Below are 19,484 nucleotides of genomic sequence, written 5' to 3' on the forward strand. Positions count from 1 at the left end.
GTTTTTTCTCCTCACAAAGTCCAAGAAAGTAGCTTTGAGTCCTTTCTCCTCGGTCCCATGTCAGTCTCTGCTGTGTCATTCTCTCTCTCAGTCTCATACCTCGGTTCGTAGGCTGCTGTAGTGTAGCTTATCAATGTATGCATCCTGGAATGTTGATTCCTCCTCTGGGTTTTCGTCTGTCCTGCGTTTAAATCACAGCAGAGACATCCTCCGGGCTTCTCTCTTCGGTCCGTCTCCAATTTCACCTGGGATTCCTTTCCCTGGCTCCGAGCTGTTTCGTCAGCAGCCTGTCCACTTGGCTCTGCTTCAATACTCAGCCTTAAAATCCACCCCCCACCAGCCTCAATGCAGTGGAGGGGAATAAAAGCCCCCTAGCCTTGGCCACAGGCAGCTCAATCCAGTTATACGCTGTCCCAAGTGTCCTGCAGATGCAGGGAGGGGGAAAGAGGGCCTGGCCTCATCCCTCTTACCTCAGGTGCTGTGAATCTCTTCCTTCACAGCACACACTCCAAATGCTGCCTCTAACTCTGGCCTAGGCAAAGTTGGGGGCTGCAGGGCTCCCCTTACCCCCCAGAGGGGGGAAAGAAGGAGCCCAGCCACCCCCTGGCCTTCTACACCTACACACAGCAGACACCAACAGAAGAACTGCCAACAGCTTCAGGTGGCTGTATATATGATTTTTAGCAGAAGCGAACAACATGAATGGTGACTGGCTCTCCAGGGAACACTGCCCTGGCACCAAATCACCTCTGAGCCCCTCAGACTCTCGGGGGGGCCAATCTCAAACTATGACAACTGGTAACTGTGCTTGTCTGTGAGCTATCTGAATGATACAGCCCTTAAGGTAAAAGAATACATGTATTAGTCTATCCTTTGTGGATCTGACTCTAAATCTGTCCTTTACTGGCTGTCCACATCCAGCTGTTTTATCTCAGTATCTGTATTTTACCAAGTGCAGCATTGCTCTCTTCACACACTAGGAAGACACATTTGCTGTTATCAGTTCCCAGCATCGCTGTTGCACAGCACACTGACCACTGCACCAGCTCTGACTGCCGCTGCCCAGGACCCCAGCTGCCTGGAAACCCCCTGGCCAAATAGCACACAATATGCCAGCTTTGCCAACTCTTTTCAGAGATAGGCCTTCCTCTTTGCAGGGCTGCCTTAAGCTGGTAATTAATAGAAAACGTTTGAAGGAATGATTGATTATTCTTGTTATTGGTTGTGTGGACAGAGTGCTGGATAACAACAGGTTGTATTTAGTTTTATTATATTTGGAGAGTTCCTACCTGGCGCCTCTTGGGAAGAAAAGAAATTACTTTCTGCAGTCCTTCCCCTACTGAAAAAAAAAAAAAAAAAACAAAAAAAAAATCCACCCTTCCTGCTTCACTGAAGCTCTCTGAACTTTAGCGGACACACTTAGTTGTTCCATCGTGGTAGCTTCTTCAAGAGAAGATAAAGGAAACATGGTCCCAGTAAGAAAATCTTTCTCTGTTTTATCAGGAAGGTTAAGAGGAATGCTGTGTTTTCTTTCACTAATAGTTGCTTTGGGATTGTGGGTGGGGGAAACAGCACTGTGGATTATGTTTACACAGAGTCCCTTAGTGAGCCTGCAGACCTTCTGCTCAAAATTCCCTCTTTCAGCAAAGTCACTGCCTAAGCTGTTCATGCCTGGCTCTTAACAACTTGTGTGTCACTGCAGCATCTTCTATTGGGTTGCTTTTCCCAAGAAAAGAGAGACATCCTTATGGGTCAAGGAGCTTCCCTGGAAGATTTAGAGGACAGTAGGTAACAATATAGACTTTGGGAGCCACCTGAGAGTCTCTGCAGTGTTTTAGGCTTAGAAGTAAAAAAAAAGGAGAGTGTTCCTCTGTATTACTTGGAGATGATGCAAGAGTTGACTAAGATAAAATTCCTGTTGACTTGTTAATAACTTTATTCTGTGCCAGTGAACTCTTTCAGTCTATGGAATATTTTCTCATGAATAAATAGCAGGCTAAGGTCTTCTTTTAAATATTGTATAAGTATGCTGCAATATAACATTACTGGTAAATAATTAAACAGTTAAAACTCTTTCATAGGAACATTGGTAACTTCATCACATTGTTAACTGGTTTATGTTTGGTGCAATGTGGCTCACCCAGCAAAATATGCTGCATGTTTAAGTTTTTTTAATATCTGTGGTTCCACCACAGATACCTACCAATAGGTTTATTCTCCAAATAATAATAGATATCTATACCTACCAATAGGTTTATTCTCCAAATGTACAGGGAAATCGTCCAGGGGGTCTCTGAAGCAATCTCATGATAATAGTCACTTGGCCTTCTGACATGTTTGTAAAATTACTATAGCTACTCATCATAGCCTGCTGTGAAATATCCTGGGGATACAGCACAGCTTCTTGTACTCTGTAGATTGCTCCACTGACTTTTGCAAGAGAACTTGTGCACTGTGGGCTTATTGAGCACAGTCCCAGTGTTCTGAAAGAGAGAAATTGTTCATTTATTTGTAATAAAAATATCATCTGGAAATTTCATCTCAGAGCTCCAGGATATGTTGATTTCAATTCTAGAGGTTTGGAATGAAAGAAAGCAAACAGATTTACATTTGGCTAGACCTCATATAGCTAGGCTGAGGTAATGAGCTGATTCATCTGTGTGGCACTTAGAAAAATTGCACTAAATCATTCAACTTTATAAATGCTTACATTTTTGTTGCTTAAAATGTGGCAATTGAGATGAAATATGAACGTTTTTGAAACTGGGGGCTTGTTGCAGTGTCCATGGAGACATTTAGATTCAAGGCAAATTGAGTTAGAAGAGTGGCATTCAAATGGGAAAAAAAAAGAAATTTATACAATTTGTTGCAATAGCTTTTAAATAAAGGCTTGAGAAAGTACCAGGAGAAAACTTTAAGGCTGTTGGATTTTCTATAGGCAAGCATGATATTAGCTCCAAGTAAAAACATCAAAAAGATGGTACTGAGTACAATCAGCCACATTTTTTAGGACGGTAGCATAGTTAATTCTAGTCTATGTAGAACATTAATCAAACTTAGTATAATTTTTTTAAGTTTAAAAAGTTTTCAGAAGAAAATAACTTCTGATGTAAGTACTTCTGTAAAACATTTGAATTGGCGCCACATGACATTCTTCCTTAAGAAAAAGGCATGTTTCAAAAACTTATCTTCCATATTAAATGTTTATAGAATTTCTCTTAGATCTTATAGTAGCAGAAAACCAACATAAGACGTCATCATCCAGTGACAGTGCATGCAGAAACACATTCAAGTGTCTCTGGTGTTGGCCCATAGCTACTTGAGTGTTTTACTGGTGATCTGGGAGAAAAGATAAAGCAATTTCGAATGAAATGTACAGGAAATGACACATTAGAAGTATCTGGCATGGTTAGCTGAACTTATTTGAACATGGGAAGGGAACTGCATGGCCATCAGGAGAGTGCAACCCCTAAGCATAGAAAGCCTAAAGGTCCTGGGACAAAAGAGTCCTTTGGAAAGTGGGGACTCTAAGGATTTGGAGACCCTGGTAAAACTTCTGGCTGTACACGATTTCCCATCTGACATGCTAGTTAAGAGACAAAGTGTGAGGCTTCAGATTGGTATCCATTAAGCAGGCAAGTTGAAAAAAAAGTTGAAAAATTATTTAAAATCTGAAAGTTCTACTTTATAATGAGACACTAGAAGAGGTTTTAATGTACTGAGAATCAGAATAAGAGAATGTCTGTGGGCAACAGTGAACAATAACTGAAACCTGCGGCTAGAGAAACTCATGCTCTAAATTATAGTATGTTACTGTGTGGGTAATTAACAATGGAAACCATTTATCTAGACATGCTTGCATACATCTCATAGAATTTTTAAATACATTCTGTCAGTCTTTCTAAACATTACAACTTAGCTCGGTTGAAGCCATGCATATGATTCATGAGCCACTTGGCAAGATCCTCTGCTCCACAGGGGATCAGCTCAAGAGCCTCTTCTGACCTTACAGGTCGATGAGCAATTACCCTCCTGTCCCTGACTTGCTGGTGCAGGAGGTGCCAGTGAGGATGATGCTGTATGTCTGGGACTTTCTTGGCCCTCATGCATATTCAGACCTGAAGGCATTTAGAAGATGAAATAAGCAGTGACAGTTCATAATTGTGATTAAAGGTGAGGGCAGCCAGAAAAAACTCAGAAGCCTGGAAGTTGTCTGAAGAGGATGACATGGCATGAGTCTGGTCAAGTGAAAGCAGCATCCTAACCAAGGTATCTTGTCCAGCACTGACTACATTTGTAGGGGGTGCTGCAGGGGCTGAGACATGCTACTGGTGGGGCTTAACCCCAGCCAGAAACAGGCTGTTCACCAGGATATGTGCCAGCCCACCCCTCTGATGATTCACTCACTCTACCCTTACCTTTCCCTACAGTCACACACATACACACACACAAACACTCCCTTTGCCTCCACTCCAACTCATTTTCTGAGCCTGGATTCAAATAGGAAATACAGAGAATAGTGTGAAGGTCCCAGCCATCCAATGCGTCCTGAGCTGTGTTGGAAAATTGGCACACGCTACACTGGGTAGAGAAGAGAAATTGCAGCACCCTCCCAAAAGGTCTCTGCGCTGCCTGCCTGTGAGCAGATGCTGCAGATATTTTCTCCCAGTCTGCAGCTAGTTGCCTTCATATACAGTAGAAATATTGGGTATTTTAAGGTAAGTTCTTATATTCTGCACTACTGTCACAGAAAGCACTGTTTTTACTGTTGCCTTGAGCAGAAAGAAAGAATATAAGAGGGTGTGTGGTTTTGCTGTGGTCAGATCCACCTTGTAAACATCCATCCTCTTTGCAAGTGCAGCAGCACAACTTCCAGCCTTTCAGTGCAAGGGCAATGTGGGAGCTGACTGCCAGCTGCGCCTGAGCTGCTACCAGCAGGAAAGCAAATCTACCCACAGGCAACATAGGCAAATCCTTCACTTGCTTTCAGATAAGAGTATAAAGGGAAAGTGAGCGGGGGGAGTATGGGTTTGGGAAAAAACATAAAAGGCAACCAGTAAGCTTGGCTCTGTCCTCCTTTCCTCCAAGAACAAAAACCAGACACCCCCAACTCTTATATCAGGTTACAGAGTTGCAGAAACCAGAAAAATTAATATGGGTCAGTAAAATGGGACTAGCAGTGAGTGGGAGGCAGGAGGATAAGAGCTTGAAAAACAGGGACTGAAAGAATGGAGAAACTGGGAGAAATGAGAGGGAAGATGTACTTTAAAATGCTGTTAAGAATCAGTTATTCTTTAATATGATTAGTAAGTGAGAGAGAGAGAGGGAGAGAACAAGACTGAGATTCTTTTTTAGTATGAGACAAGCTTAAGGAGAAGAAAAAGGAAAGAGGATGCTGGGTTTAGGAAGACCACAGTTCTAGGCGCTGTACATCTGCGAGTATCTGTGAGCACAGCCAGGTGCCACCACAACATCATCTTTTCCCAGGTGCTTGGTAGGTGTGAAAGCACTGGGAATGCCACTGCTTTGTCACAGAGCCCTGTCTCTCTTGGGCTAGTCCTTTCAGAGGAATGTGGGGTGTAGGAATTCTCATTCCTTGGGGAAACTGTTCCAACTGCACCTAAGTGCCCTTGGCAAGAACTCTGGCCCTGCTCTGGTTCTGCAGTGGTTTGATTTATGCTGCCACTTACAGGAGATAACCCTCATCTTTATTTTTGCAATCTGCCTTATCTCTGAGGAGCAGGTGTGCTGTAAGTGCCAAGTGCCATTGTTCAAGCTTTTCCAAGTGAGAACTGAGTCTGTCTTGTTTTCAGAGCACTAGGATAGAAAATACAATTCTTCAGAAATCAGATTTGCTAAGTTGCAGTGTAACTGGGCTTCTTCACATGAAATCCCAGGATGAAGCATTTTCTTAAATTTACAGATACTGGATTTAAAAAAAAAACCAACATTGTAGCTTCCAAGGCTCTGATGACTCTATCAGAGCTAGAAAAGAGAGGGCACTGAGCAGGAAGATTTCTAGTTTGTGTAAAATCAGGGGAAGATGGGGATGCTTGCCAGCAAGGAGGCTCCTGGTGCTTCATTGTTCTCTTGAGGTTTTTTTTGCTTTCAATTTCATTGAAAAAATAGGCCAAACCAAAGAAAAACATTCTGGAAATCTGGAAATAGAAAATTCCAGGGTAACTTAGTCAGAAATACTAAGAACATCAACGTTTCTAAATTGAAGCTGTTCTTTGCAGGACACTGTGGCTTGGTGAAGTCATCATTTTTTTTCTTGCCTTACTGCCTCTCTCCGTGGCAGTGACTCTGATAAACAAATCCTCTGTGCTGAACAGCCCTCTGAGACCAGGCTGGGTAGGTCATGCCTGGTCCAAAGCACAGCAGGCTGTGTAGGAATTGTGAGTGCACCTGGACAGTTGTGTCACCAGTGGGTGTTTCCCCGTTTCACTGTTTGCTGCAGTGCAAAGACAAGCAAGCCCTAGGGGCTGTGGTATGTGAAATCCTGCCTTGAATGCCACAAAACTTGATGAATTTCAAATATAATACCTTGTTCTCATGGACCTGTGTCTTCCTGTGTAACTATTTGTCTTCAGGCAATTTCCGAATGGCACTGAGAGGTAAAATTGCCAAAGCAGACCCCAGGTACAAAAGTAGTGTTTTGACTTAGAATATTTGTTCAAGCAAATGGCAGTGAACCTATTCTTGTCCATATAGGTTGTAATTCTCTAAATATTATTATTAGCCTGCCTATATCTTTACATGCACAGACAAAAGCTGTGGGCCAGCCAGGCCGGAATCTCAGACCCCAAGGGGCAGCTCCAGCAGCACCAAGTGCATCATTTCCTTTGCCAGTTGAACATTATGGGCAAGTAGGACTTGGAGGGGTCCTTCAAGGTGAGTGCAGACCCCTGTTGTCATGAGAACTACAATACCACCATTCCCAGAAACTGAGAAGCTTCATCTTAAAAGATCTCTGGTCTTCCCTGTTCTTGCAGGGGGTCTTTTTTGGAACCTCATGTGTCTTCTAGAGTGCAGATTCTGAAAGCTGGAGTAGCTATTTCTTCTTCTCCAGCCAACCCTGTTCTTTCAATTACAGGTGGGTTCTCTTTGTACATAGCTAGTAAAACCTGAGCGTGGAAGGTCCCTTTCCTTCCTCTTCCTACCTCCCCTGCTGATGAGAGTTACTTAGCTGATGGTGTTATCCTTCCCAGCCACTCCTAAACCAAGTCAGCAGTTGTATTACAACGAGCCAGTGTGTTATCCTGTTTGACTTTGCACTGAAGAGGATTAGGGAATGATCATATTTCCCATTCTGTGGGCTGAGCTGTGGATTGTTAACAGACAGGTAGTAAGTAGATGGATATAGCAGTACTTTTGGCAGGTCCAGATAGACCAGAATGAGAACATTTGACAGCCATTGAACAACACTTCTCTTCATCTCCTTGGTATGTTCATAGACAGAAAACATGTCTGCCTTCATTTGATGATGGTAAGCAAGCCAAATGCATTTAATTGTCTGGCTTTAAGACAGGTTTTCCATTCCATTAGACATCCAAGCAACTTTGGGTTACTGTCCCAACTCACTCCAGTTTGAATCTACCTTGTTGAATATGGGTGGTTCTTGAACAGATCAAATCCTTCACATGTATTATGGGACCTGTCAGCAAGCTCCAGATACAAGTGTTGGTTGTTTTACAGGGGTGTGTTTGGTAAGCAAGAAGGAATTGGTATCAGTGCTTGTTTTGAGGGTGAAAACCACAGACTGAGAAGCTTTGTGTATGCATTGTGGTGAAGCAGATTATAAATACAAGAAAACCAAAGAAACACGAAGTGAAGGGAATACTAGCCCAGGAGGAGGTCACCAGGAAGTGAGAATGTAGCAGAGTCTCAAGTAGTATCCTCAAAGGAAATGTTACCCAGGGTATATCGCTCCTCCTTAAGTTATAGTATAGCCCCTCTCCACTGGTGTGTGGTGTGATTAGAGTGGTAGGTAGTAGCAGCTGGCTGCTGGAGCACATACTGTTCCCTCAAGCTGCTCCCAGCCATGGTTACAGAGTCCAAGGAGTTTTAAGACATTGGATGTCTTGACATTTGACCCCCCAGCCTCTCCGGGTGAGGTACTGTGCTGTTCCTGATAGGAATGTGAAAATCAGGCAAGTTGATGGTGTTCTGTTTCATCAGTATTTTATGATCTGTTTTATTCTTTATGTGTTTCTTTCTTCTTGCTGATTTTAGGTTTTGGTTGCTCTCCATAAAGTAGAGCCAGATAACATTTGTTTCCTTCTAACAATTACTGTTGCTTTTGGAGAAATGTGTGCTGAAAGTGGGTGCAGGCATGAGAAGAGTTGGTTCAGAAAAAGGTACTAATGAAAGGGCATTTTTTGCATCTGTAGTACTACTTACCTGCTTTCCATTCTTCCCAGCAACTCTGCTAGGGCAAAAAGAAGCAGGACAGTGGACTGAAGAATGTATCTGTGTGTTGCAGGGACAATAAGTGAAGGAGGCAGGGAAACGGAAGAAAGCCTTAAGATCAGAGTAACAGTCTTGCCCAGTAGGTAGGTGTGTCTGTGTATTTCTCCTCAATTCAGATGTATATGCCAAGTCCATGCAGTCAGCTGTTAAGACATCTGCAGCATGTTCAGGGAAAAAATGTCAGTTGAACAGGTTTCAAGGCTCAGTATTTATGGCTTAGAAACCCAAGGTGTCTAATTTTGGTTGTGCAGTTTGAGGCTGAGATGGCCCAAAGCAGCAGGCTGCTGCTTCTGGTTTGGACAGGGTTACTCAAGGAAACACAGCTGGTTCCCTCTGCAGCCTCCTAGATGAGGAGTGCCATCCATGTCTCCTGTCTCTTAAGTCTGCCAGGTTAGTCATAGCCAACCACAGTGCATGGGTAAAGTCCTCATGCACGTGGTTTTGTATTCACTTCCATTGACTCCCTTCTCCAAGCTTTCCAAAAACACAGCCATTTGGCTTCATAGTTGCAATTGGAGGCAGAAATGAAAGGCACATGCAGGTAGCTGTATCTCAGTAGCCCCTTGACTGCACAACTGCAACTGAGTAGCACATAATGTAATTTCACAAATTAATTAAACTCTGGCTGGGTATTTTAGCACACCCTGCAGTTACCTTCTAGCAGTTGCTGTAGTCTTATGTGATCTCCTTTTTTCCTGTTGGTGTTCCATGTTTATTTATTTGCAGCTTCACTGGCAGGATAAAAATGGCAGGCCGAGAGGTTTTGAAAAGTGGTGATTTGGGACTGTGCTGCCTCAGGATCAAAGGAAATTCAGAGAGGTAAGCAGGTGTAGCTCCTACCCACATCCTTGCCCTTTCTCCTCAACAAAGACAAGTTGCACAGGGACAATTGTACAAGAGCTGTCTTGTGTCCATAACATGGTTACATACCATGAGAGAGAACCCTTCCCACTGAAGGCAAGGCTCTGGTTACCTTTGCTAGCAGCTGGGCTGAAGATGAAGCATGAACTAAGCTATAGTTACTGATCAAAGTGTGTATAGCAAGAAGCAGAGGGCCCTTTCATGGCCCCTTGGTGACTTTAAAAACAGAAACTGCTCCTTTGACTTCACAGCCAGCCAGCTTTGAGGACAGGCTGCGCAATATCTGAATCATCTTTGTTCAGGAGCACAAGAAATACTCAGAGCGGGCTGACTGCAAGTTCAGCCTGACCCCAGCTTTAATGGCAGATGTACTGAGTTACAATCACCAAGTCTGTGGGTGGTCAGTGGCAAAGGGATTGTGCCTGCACCCCAGGGCAGGGTGGGATGCTGCTCTTCCAACAGTGGGTCACATCACAGGAGTCATGCACTCATTGCTGCTGTGAAAATTATCTGGATGCTTTTCACCGGAAAATCACTTTTCATCAGAAAATTGCCTTTCATCAGAAAGTGCCAGCATGAGCAAAATCTTGGGGGTTTGTTGGTGAGGCATGTTTCTGGGAATGTTGCTGTTTTGCTGGAATTTTTCTTAGGGAAGGCTTTGTCATTTTACAGTGACAGGTGGGACAAGGGAGGGAAAATGACCCAGCACCCCGTGCTCCAGGCTCTCCCACACACTGGGACAGAGCCAGCTGCAGGCTGCCATCTTGCTGGCATGGGAGCAGAAGCTGAGTCTCTCCCAAACCCAGCAAATGCTCCAAGAGTTGGCCTACTGAATAAGTGGTAGTGGAGGAGTGTCTGTCCTCTGAATCACCCTGCATATGTTCAGTTAAACAGGCAGCTCAGCCTCACTCAGATCTGAGGGGAACACCCTAAGCCTCTGGGCTGGGGACTGTCTCACAGCACTGGGGCAGACCTTGTGCAGCAGCCTCAGGGACTTTGTCTGCAGGTCCCTTAACGCAGATCTCTGATGCCAAGATCTCAGTTACATCAGAATTTCAAGTTCTACATTGTTATTAAAAAAGAGTTTGATCTCATGTGCACAGAGAAACACTTAAAATGCATGATCCAAAAGACTAAAGTAGCAAGGGGCAAGTGGAAGAGAACAAAAGAAGTATTTTACAAATGTCATGATTTTAAAGCTTATGTAAGTACTTTTGTATGCAATGCCTCTCATGTTTAGCTTTCTTTTTTTTTTAACATATACGTTTGACAGGGAGGGAATCTTCACTACGAGGTCCAAGTGGGCAGCATTAAACTTCTTCCTTGAAAATACTGTGGAACTGCTGACCATAGAAAAATGTGCATGCAAAGCAACACAAGATCTGGGGCGGTTAGAGGTGAACTGGCTTTTGACATCTTCTAATGCTGGAGGGATTAGAAGATGGTGTCAAAGCCTGCAAGAATCTAGAGGAGAGTCAGAATTTCTTCTCAGGAGACAAGAGGACAAAGGCAGGATCTAAAAGTCACACAACAGACAGCGGAGAATTTTTCGGAGGCTCAGTAAGGGGAAGTACCAGTGAAAGGAACCCTGCAAGCCAAACCAAAATGTTTCTGAAAGATGTCTGCAACTTTTAGACAGACCATACAGAGTACAGCTGGATTTGAACTCCAGTGAGAGCAGTTTTTCTTTTTGTAATTTTTCTTTTGCCAAAGGAGCCTTTGGCAAATGAAATGTTTCTCCGGAAGAAAGATACTGCATTTGGCTTTTTGACAGCAAATTTCTATAGATCCTAATGAAGGTGATTTACTTTAATTTGACTGCACAGAATTACTCACTGAAAGCTTCCTTCATTTGTTTTCTTGTGCCCTGAGTTGACATTAGTATATGGCCTCCCCAAATCCTCTGCAACTGCCGATATTTCCCCATACTCAAGTAATTTCTGCACAGGGAAAAAAAACCTGCTTGCTGTTTGAAAGAAATAAATGTACACACATAAATAAACTTACATTTTGTAAAGAACAACTGTTTTCCCTGTGGTCCATTTTCAGAAATCCAGATATGGAAATGTAATGATAAAAATGTATCCATCAGATTACAAGGTGAAGAAGTCTGGTTCATTGGTATGAGAGCCAGCTATTTGGCTTATAAAAAGTAAAAAGCAGTATGTAGTTGTTAATGTACATGTTTATGGCCACAAGCTAGTATAGCTCGATCTTTTTTGAGAACATACAGATTTGATGCAGACCTATTTCGGGCAGGATGCTATTCTATTTTGTTAGGACTTGTTTTTCTTGTGTTCCAATGGCTGATTAAGTCTTGGGTGGGTTTTTTTTTTTCTGTCTGTGCATGTGTCTTTCTGATAATTTTTGTTTTATTTCATAAACAGAAAAAAACCTCAAAACCCTACACAGAGTTACAGCATCCGGTGGACTCGAATACAGAGTTAAAGGTTTTAGAAAGAAAAATCGTGGGTTTTCTAACCAATGCTGTAGTCAAGGGGGGGAAAAACTGCAAAGAAAAGCAGCTGCAGCTGAAAGAAATGAAGCGCAAAGAGCATTTTTGCTGTTGCTGTTTTTGATTTCATGTGAGGATTATAATAGGTCATAACCAGATAATATTGAAACATGGTCCAAGGGACAGGAAGACATTTAATTAGTGGAAAAAAAGACCTCTAGCAGGTTGATTGATGCAGAGATCTGTTTTCTAAAAGCCTATTCAGACCCTCGTATTCTCAGGACAGCCTCTGGACACATCCTGGCTTGTTCAGATTACAGTAGGTTAATAACGATACTGAGAAAGATCAACACTTTGCTGGAGATAATTATGCCTTAGCTGAAAGTGGGGATTGTTGCATCCTGTTGAAATGAACTCTGTGTAGCAGAGCATTATCACTCCACTCTGCTGGATATAAACATTTTGGCATTCACGTTAGCTGTCAGCTGTGGATAGTGGGAAGAGCGGAAAAAAGCCAGGGCCCAACATCGGCTCTAGGTAGAGCACATTTCAGCTCTTCATTACCTTGATGGGCAAATATACCAGCTTGGTTCTGCTGCATTGGGTGACCTGAGCTTCAGATACCACCAAGCCTCTTGAGCTCAGCTGAACAAAGGTTGCCAGGCTGCTCCTGCACTTGCATTTGGGATGTAATTTCTGCGGGAAGATTGGAGACATAAATAGCAAAGGTGTAGGTTTGTGAACCTACACAGGATAAACGTGTCAGAGCGTGGGAAGGCAGACAGAGTCTTCCAAAGGTCATCTCCACTAGTAGTCTTTTAATGAGGAACAATTTTCATTCCTGTTTGTTCCCACATCAAAACTCATATACAGAAAGAAACACTTTGGACAGTCTCTTTTCCACATGCAGCTAATAAAAAGTGCTGGGGGAATTAGGTGCCAAATTAGCTATGAGACACCTTAGTGACTTTGTAGGTCTCTTCCAAGGCTAAATCCTCCATAGGCTTCAGTGACTTTCCTAAAACTGTTAGTGGCACAAAAATTCTACATTTGCACATCAGCATCCAGAATGCTTCCTGTCAGATAGGTATCTTAAAGCAAACTCTATATTAGTGTCCATACATGGTGGTCCAAGTAGTGGCATACCTGTCAGAGAAAGCAAATTTGCACATTGGGTTATTTATCTTCTTGTCATTGCTAGCTGCTTTGCTCAAGCCAGAGTTATTCTTCTCTGGGTTGTTATCCTAACATCTCAGCCTGATCCTTCTATGCACCTGCAAGGGTAGTATCAAGTGCTGCAATTCACCTGCAACCATTGCCTTTAGGTGTGAGAGCAAGCATATCCCAATGAGAGATTCCTAGGAAGCAGGGCTCTGGGACAATACTGGCCTGATGGCTGGTTTCTGAGTCATAAGGAGAGAAGTTGACATCCCTGAAGGCATGGAGGCCCTGTAGAGAGACCATGACAAATTAGAGTACTGGGCAATCACCAACCATGTGAAGTTCAACAAGAGAAATTGATGGATGCTGAACTTGGGATGAGCAACCTGGATGTTTGTACAGATTGGGGAATGAGATGCTGGAAAGCAGTGCCATGGGAAGGGAGCTGGGGGTCCTGGTTGACAGCCAGTTGAATATGAGTCAGCAGTGCCCTGGCAGCCAGGAGGGCCAGCCCTGTCCTGGGGGCATCAGGCAAAGCATCACCAGCCTGTCAAGGGATGGGATTGTCCCGCTCTGCTCTGCACTGGTGTGGTCTCACCTTGAATATTGTGTGCAGTTTTGAGCACCACAATATAAGAAAGATATTAAGCCATTAGAGAGTGACCAAAGGAGGGCAATGAAGATGGTGAAGGGCCTTGAGGGGAAGCCGTATAAGGATTGGCTGAGGTCACTTGGCCTCCTCAGTCTGGAGAAGATGAGACTAAGGGGAGACCTCACTGCAGTCTACAACTTCCTTGTGTGAGGAAGAGGAGGGTCAGGGACTGATCTCTTTGTGGTGACTAGAAATGACCTGAAGCTGTGTCAGGTGAGGTTTAGGTTGGATATTAGAAAAAGGTTCTTTACCCAGAGGGCAGTTGGGCACTGGAACAGGCTTCCCAGAGAAGTGGTCACAGCACCAAGCCTGGACAATGCTCTCAGGCACATGGGGTGACTCTCGGGGATAGTCCTGTGCAGGGCCAGGAGTTGGATTTGATGATCTTTGCATACAGCATATTCTGTGATTCTGTGAAGTTACAGTGGCACAGGCAGAGTCCTTCCACTGACTTTGTGAGCTTTGGCTCTGGCCCATAGAGCCAGATTTGTGCAATGGTGTGAAAGCATCTTGGTTCTTCATCTGATGGGAGAGCCTGACAGCTTAATTATGCTGTGAGAGGAACAAAGCTCCTAGAAACAAAATCTGATGTCCTATGTGTTATGTTTGTGACAAAAATACTTACTTACAACCAAATTAGTTTGGTGAGGCAGACATAAATTAAGCTCCTTCTAGTCTTCACACATATCAAATTTAGGAAGTTAAAGACAGGCTATCTGAGCTACTACACTAGTAAACCAAGATTATCCTTCCTCCCTGAAATAATCTTGACAGCAATTTCAATAGGACAAGCAATTTTTCTCTTCATATCTGCATGACCTCCTGGGTAACAGTGGGAGGTACATCATATGCCAATTGAAAGTGAAATAAAAAAAAAATCTATAAACACAAGGCACAACAACCTTTTATCATGGTTAATACAAGAACCATAAATGCTGGCTCTGAGGATTCCTTTCCACATCTGTTTTTCCTTTTGACATCTCTTTAGTTGCTGTCTCAGTCTCAAGTGTAGAATGTGCAGGGAGCCCTGGCATTTGGGTTATCATATTGAGGTAACACACAGCTTTATATTCAGTGTGATGACACTGGTCTTGCTGCTGGCAGTGCAGCAGCCCTTGAAACGTATCCAGTCACTCCACAACATTTTGGGGAATGCTGCAGTTAGCAAAGAGGGCAAATGTCTTAGCACTCTTTTGATGTTTTCTTTCCCAAAAGGGAAAAACCTGTGCATACACACTGAGAGAGGGATGAAGTTAGGATGTGGGGCTGTGCAGTAAAAATTTTCTTGGCTTTGTGTAGCAAAAGACACCTGTGGTGAGCATGTGGGCAGAACTGTTAATAGATGTGCCAGGTTCCCAGCTTCTCCAGTGGTGAAACGGGGACCAGCTTGACACAGCCTCACCACTCTTGAATGATGTTTTATTGCTATAATTTAGCATAGGCAAGTAAAACGAGGTTGGACATTGGGACCTAATACCTGTGCATCCAGCGGGAGTCACACACCCCACTAGCATGGATGGACTCCTACATGCTTACAGGAGTTTTCACTAACTGTTCAGAGTCAGACTAGCACACTGAATAAATATACACTTCCCTTAAATAAATATACACTTGCCTTCCACACAAAGCACCCAGAGCATTCACATGTTTATATGAGCATTTAACAGAGGAAACAGCACTAGACCTATAACTGTCCACATCAAAATCTGTTTATTGAGAGAAGCTGATTATTATTTAGCTGGAGTTACCAACAGCGATGTAGCAGAGAATTGTCATAGTATTTGTGTTGTTGAATTAATAACTGAAGAGCAGCCATCACCAGCATTGTTGTTTATTGCTGTTCCAATGCACCAAGGCTGGCTTGTTTACAGGCATCATAACTAAAGAGCTAGAGTTCTCTTTATTTGCCACTAAGCAAGCCTGCAGGGAAGAGCACCACTTCCAGTGCCTCAGAAAGCTTGAGGAAGGCATTGTGGTCACTAGTTGTTACAGGTTAGGTAACTAAAAATACTTATCTCTCTGGACCCCCCCTCTATTTTGTGGTATTTTTTTCTTCTAGAAATACCTACATTATCAGTACTTTATATAAGCTTTTGACTTTAGGGCTAGTCTGTTAACAAATGCTCACTGGAATATAAAATATGTTCTATATTCAGTGAATAATATAGATAACTCCAAGCATATAACTTAAAATGCTGTAGGTGCTTATGAGCCATTTATAAGCATTATTGATCAGGAAGGGAAGGAAGAATTGCACATTTATTACAATCCATGAATCCTGTACTAATCCTTTCTAAAGGGTGTTAAACGTTCGGTTAGAAATGAAGCATGAGCCACTGGCCTTTTAGCAGTGGGCTGTCTGGCTCACAGCTGATAACATCACACCAGATTCTTGGCAGCCTTGGGATACTCCAGAACATTGTTGACCTGTCCTGCAGCCAAACATGTAGCTAGTACCTCTGGTTTTAGTTATTGCTTCCAACTGCTCTCAGTAGCCATGATTTTACGTCACAATTCCTATCAATTTCACATGGTACTTTTCTTTAAGAACTGCCACTCTGTTTCTTTGGTTCATTCCCTGGCTAAATCTCTTTCTCCCCCCTTTTATGTGTTCCCCGCTCCTCTTCTCCCCAGGGTGAATGCTCACAGAAGTGCTATGACATCTTTGTGCTGGAGACGGTGTGTGTGGCATGGTTTTCATTTGAGTTCCTGCTGCGATCCATTCAGGCAGAGAACAAGTGTGCTTTCCTGAAAACTCCGCTCAACATCATCGACATCCTGGCCATTCTGCCTTTCTATATTTCTCTCATTGTGGATACGGTCTCCACAAAAAACAGCAGCAAGCCTGGCGGGGGATCTGGGAACAAGTACCTGGAGAGAGTGGGCCTGGTGCTGCGCTTCCTGCGGGCTCTGCGCATCCTGTACGTGATGAGGCTGGCGCGGCACTCGCTGGGGCTGCAGACGCTGGGGCTCACCGTGCGCCGCTGCACCAGGGAGTTCGGCCTCCTCCTGCTCTTCCTTTGTGTCGCCATGGCCCTCTTCTCACCGCTGGTGTACTTGGCTGAAAGTGAACTGGGAGCCAAGCAGGAATTCACCAGCGTCCCCACCAGTTACTGGTGGGCTGTGATCTCCATGACAACTGTTGGCTACGGGGACATGGTGCCTCGTAGCATCCCTGGACAGGTGGTAGCCCTGAGCAGTATCTTAAGTGGGATTTTGCTGATGGCTTTCCCAGTCACATCCATCTTTCATACCTTTTCCCGTTCCTACAGTGAGCTGAAGGAGCAGCAGCAACGAGCAGCCAGCAGGCAAGTGCGCAAGCTACCAGAGAACGCTGAACTCCCAGGTGATGACAGTACAAGGGGACTCAGTGCCACATTCCCACCAAGTGTTACTGGACAGGACAGTCCACCCATGGTGGACCAGTAAGACGAGAAGCTCTTGACCCTGAACAGATGCGAACATACGCTGGCAGCACAAGAAGCAGTGGAGAAGGGAGGTCAGTTCTGAAAGAAGAACCTCCTGAACTGCATAAACGAGGGGCAGACACACACAAAGTTGTCTCTAAAGACCAACTTTTGATCTTAAGAGCCCTCTGAAAAGTACCCCTAGAAACTCTGCCAAGTACAGCTCTGCTCCATTGCTTTTCTTAGGGCTTTTTTTTTCTATTGAACAGGTATTTTTGGGTATCCCCAAGGAGCAGCTGTTGAACGTAGCCAGCTAGGAGAATGTAACATGAAGCACAGCCTGTACCAGGGTGCCATTTGGCAGAGTAACCAGCGTGCCACCTCCTCCCTGCCCTGCTCGGTGGCACTCACGTATGAGGGGCTGAGTGAGGGGGCTCCCCACGCTGCGATGCCCCACAGCATGTTTGTTTTGGCAGCTTCACCAAGGAACACAAACCTCAGACAAGCCAAGGGGCGATGAGGGCAAGAGAAGGGCAGAAGCATCCCTTCAGCTTTGCCAGGGGCTTGGTTTTGTCTTCTACAGATGAGGCAGCGCAGCCAGGGCTGCCAGCACTGACTCGTGTGCTAGAACAGTTTGCATTATTTAGTAGAGACGTGTATTTACCATCCTAAGCGTTGTATCTTAGCCCCATGACTGAAATATACATACAAACAATCTTTCTGACTGTGGTACTGAATGTTGTTTTTTTTTTTCCTTTGCTAACAGTTGAACATAACAAATATCATTACAAATCATGCCATTTCCCCACTTTCTGTTAAGTATTTCAGTCTCTCGTGTATAAAACAATATGTTTAGCAGATGACTGAACCAAGCTGAACTATATGCAACCCAAGAAAGGGAGGGTGATGTTAAGCCAGCAGTGACTCCCAGCTCTGCAGTCTTCCTCAGCAGTGGTGACTGCACTGACTGCAGTCATGTGCAAACAGGAGTAGTCCAAACCCAGTGAAGTCAATGAGACACCTTCAGTGGGCTCTGGCCCGAGCTGCAATGTAGCAGCTGTGCTCTAGTTAGCAGTAGCCTTTTTTTTCCCCTCCTACTAAGAAAAAGACAATCCTGTCACTAGAATTAGCATTTTGGCTTTTTCATTATTCTTGAAAGATTTAAGTCAATTTAAAGGGAAAATTAATCATATGATGGCATCTGCATGTTTGCTTACTGATGCTATGAGCTCTCCAGCCCCCAACCTGGAGGAGCTGTGTAGGTGGTCCAAGTCAGGATACTGTGTGGGTCTTTCAGTGCTCCTACAGGCAGGATATGATCAGGGAACAGAGGGAGATGGAACATAACAGCCTCTGGTACCTATGACCCCATTCATACTAAAGCCATGCAGTGTCAGCTTCCATATTCTCCTCCTGCCAGGAAAGGAACAAAAGCTGATGCATTGAAGATGGGATTTATCTGGTTTGGGGTTTCTTTTTGCCTCAGTGTACATTGTAACACACCAATCCTACATTAGCAAACTCTCATATTAAGCCATTCCTTATAGGAACGAAGCAAGGGAAATTAAAAGGTTACACTTTATTTTAATAAAAATAAAAAGCTTTGTTGCTGAATGCATGTGTTTGATGATTTGGGTGTGGGGGGAGGTGGTGTTTTGCCATGCTGATGTGAAGCCATGCCCACCAGTCCTCCAGCCAGGGTCCCATGCTGCTGACTCTGTCTGGCCCACAGCAGTGCTGACACTGCTCCTTTGCAGTCATGGTCAGGCCAGAGAGCCCTGGGCAGCATGGCAGGGTCACTGGGCCAGGTTACAGAGCTCGGAGCAGCAGGTGTGTTACACAGCACACTGCTGAGCGCTGGAAGAGATGGAGACAGCAAGACCCTACAGGCTGCATTGGGTCTCCAAGCCCCCAGATGTGTTGAACTACAAGCAAACCAAACACAGCCTCATGCACCAGGGCTCTGCCCATCCTTCACAGCCCACCACCACCGGGAACACATCCACTCCTTGTGCCACCGCGGAGGGTCAAGGGCTGGTGGATGGTGCTTGGGCTGACTCAGAGTACTGGCAAAGCAATACCAGCACTGGGTTGCTGTGACTCATGAAAGATTTTATTGGTTTTTTAATCTTGATGCAGGCACTTCTTGGATTAAGGCTTATTAAGATTTGGCATCAGAGATACAGCTTTGCAGCCGGCTGCTTGCAAACCAGCAAAGTGAGCAGTGTGAGGGGGTAAAGTGTGGCATGGTGATAAGGGGCAGCACTGCATTTTCTGGTGGCATTTGGGTGCTCAGTCTTCACATGGGACCCAGCAGATTCACACCCACAAGTTCACCTTTTCTGGTACTTTGGTTCATGCACACTAAGGTGCTAGTTCATGCTCTGGTGTGAAAGAAGGGGCCATGGCTAGTGTGCATGGACAGTGCAGAATACATCTCTTCAAGGTGGTGAAGCCCACGAATTCTCAGCAGCAT

General features: G+C 44.3%; 1 protein-coding gene across 3 annotated transcripts in view; it reads left to right on the forward strand.

The window, feature by feature from the left end:
* KCNG2 (potassium voltage-gated channel modifier subfamily G member 2) overlaps positions 1-18,563 on the forward strand; it is a 57,171-nt gene extending 38,608 nt beyond the window's left edge. For all 3 annotated transcript variants that reach the window (XM_032713321.1, XM_032713311.1, XM_032713331.1), the window contains exon 3: positions 16,236-18,563. In XM_032713321.1, coding sequence (XP_032569212.1) covers positions 16,236-17,030 — 795 coding nt within the window. In that variant the 3' untranslated portion in view covers positions 17,031-18,563. The remainder of the gene's footprint in view (positions 1-16,235) is intronic.
* The last annotated feature ends 921 nt before the right edge of the window (positions 18,564-19,484 follow it).

Source organism: Chiroxiphia lanceolata, chromosome 1 (genome assembly GCF_009829145.1).
Source record: "Chiroxiphia lanceolata isolate bChiLan1 chromosome 1, bChiLan1.pri, whole genome shotgun sequence".
NCBI classification, from domain to species: Eukaryota; Metazoa; Chordata; class Aves; order Passeriformes; family Pipridae; genus Chiroxiphia; species Chiroxiphia lanceolata.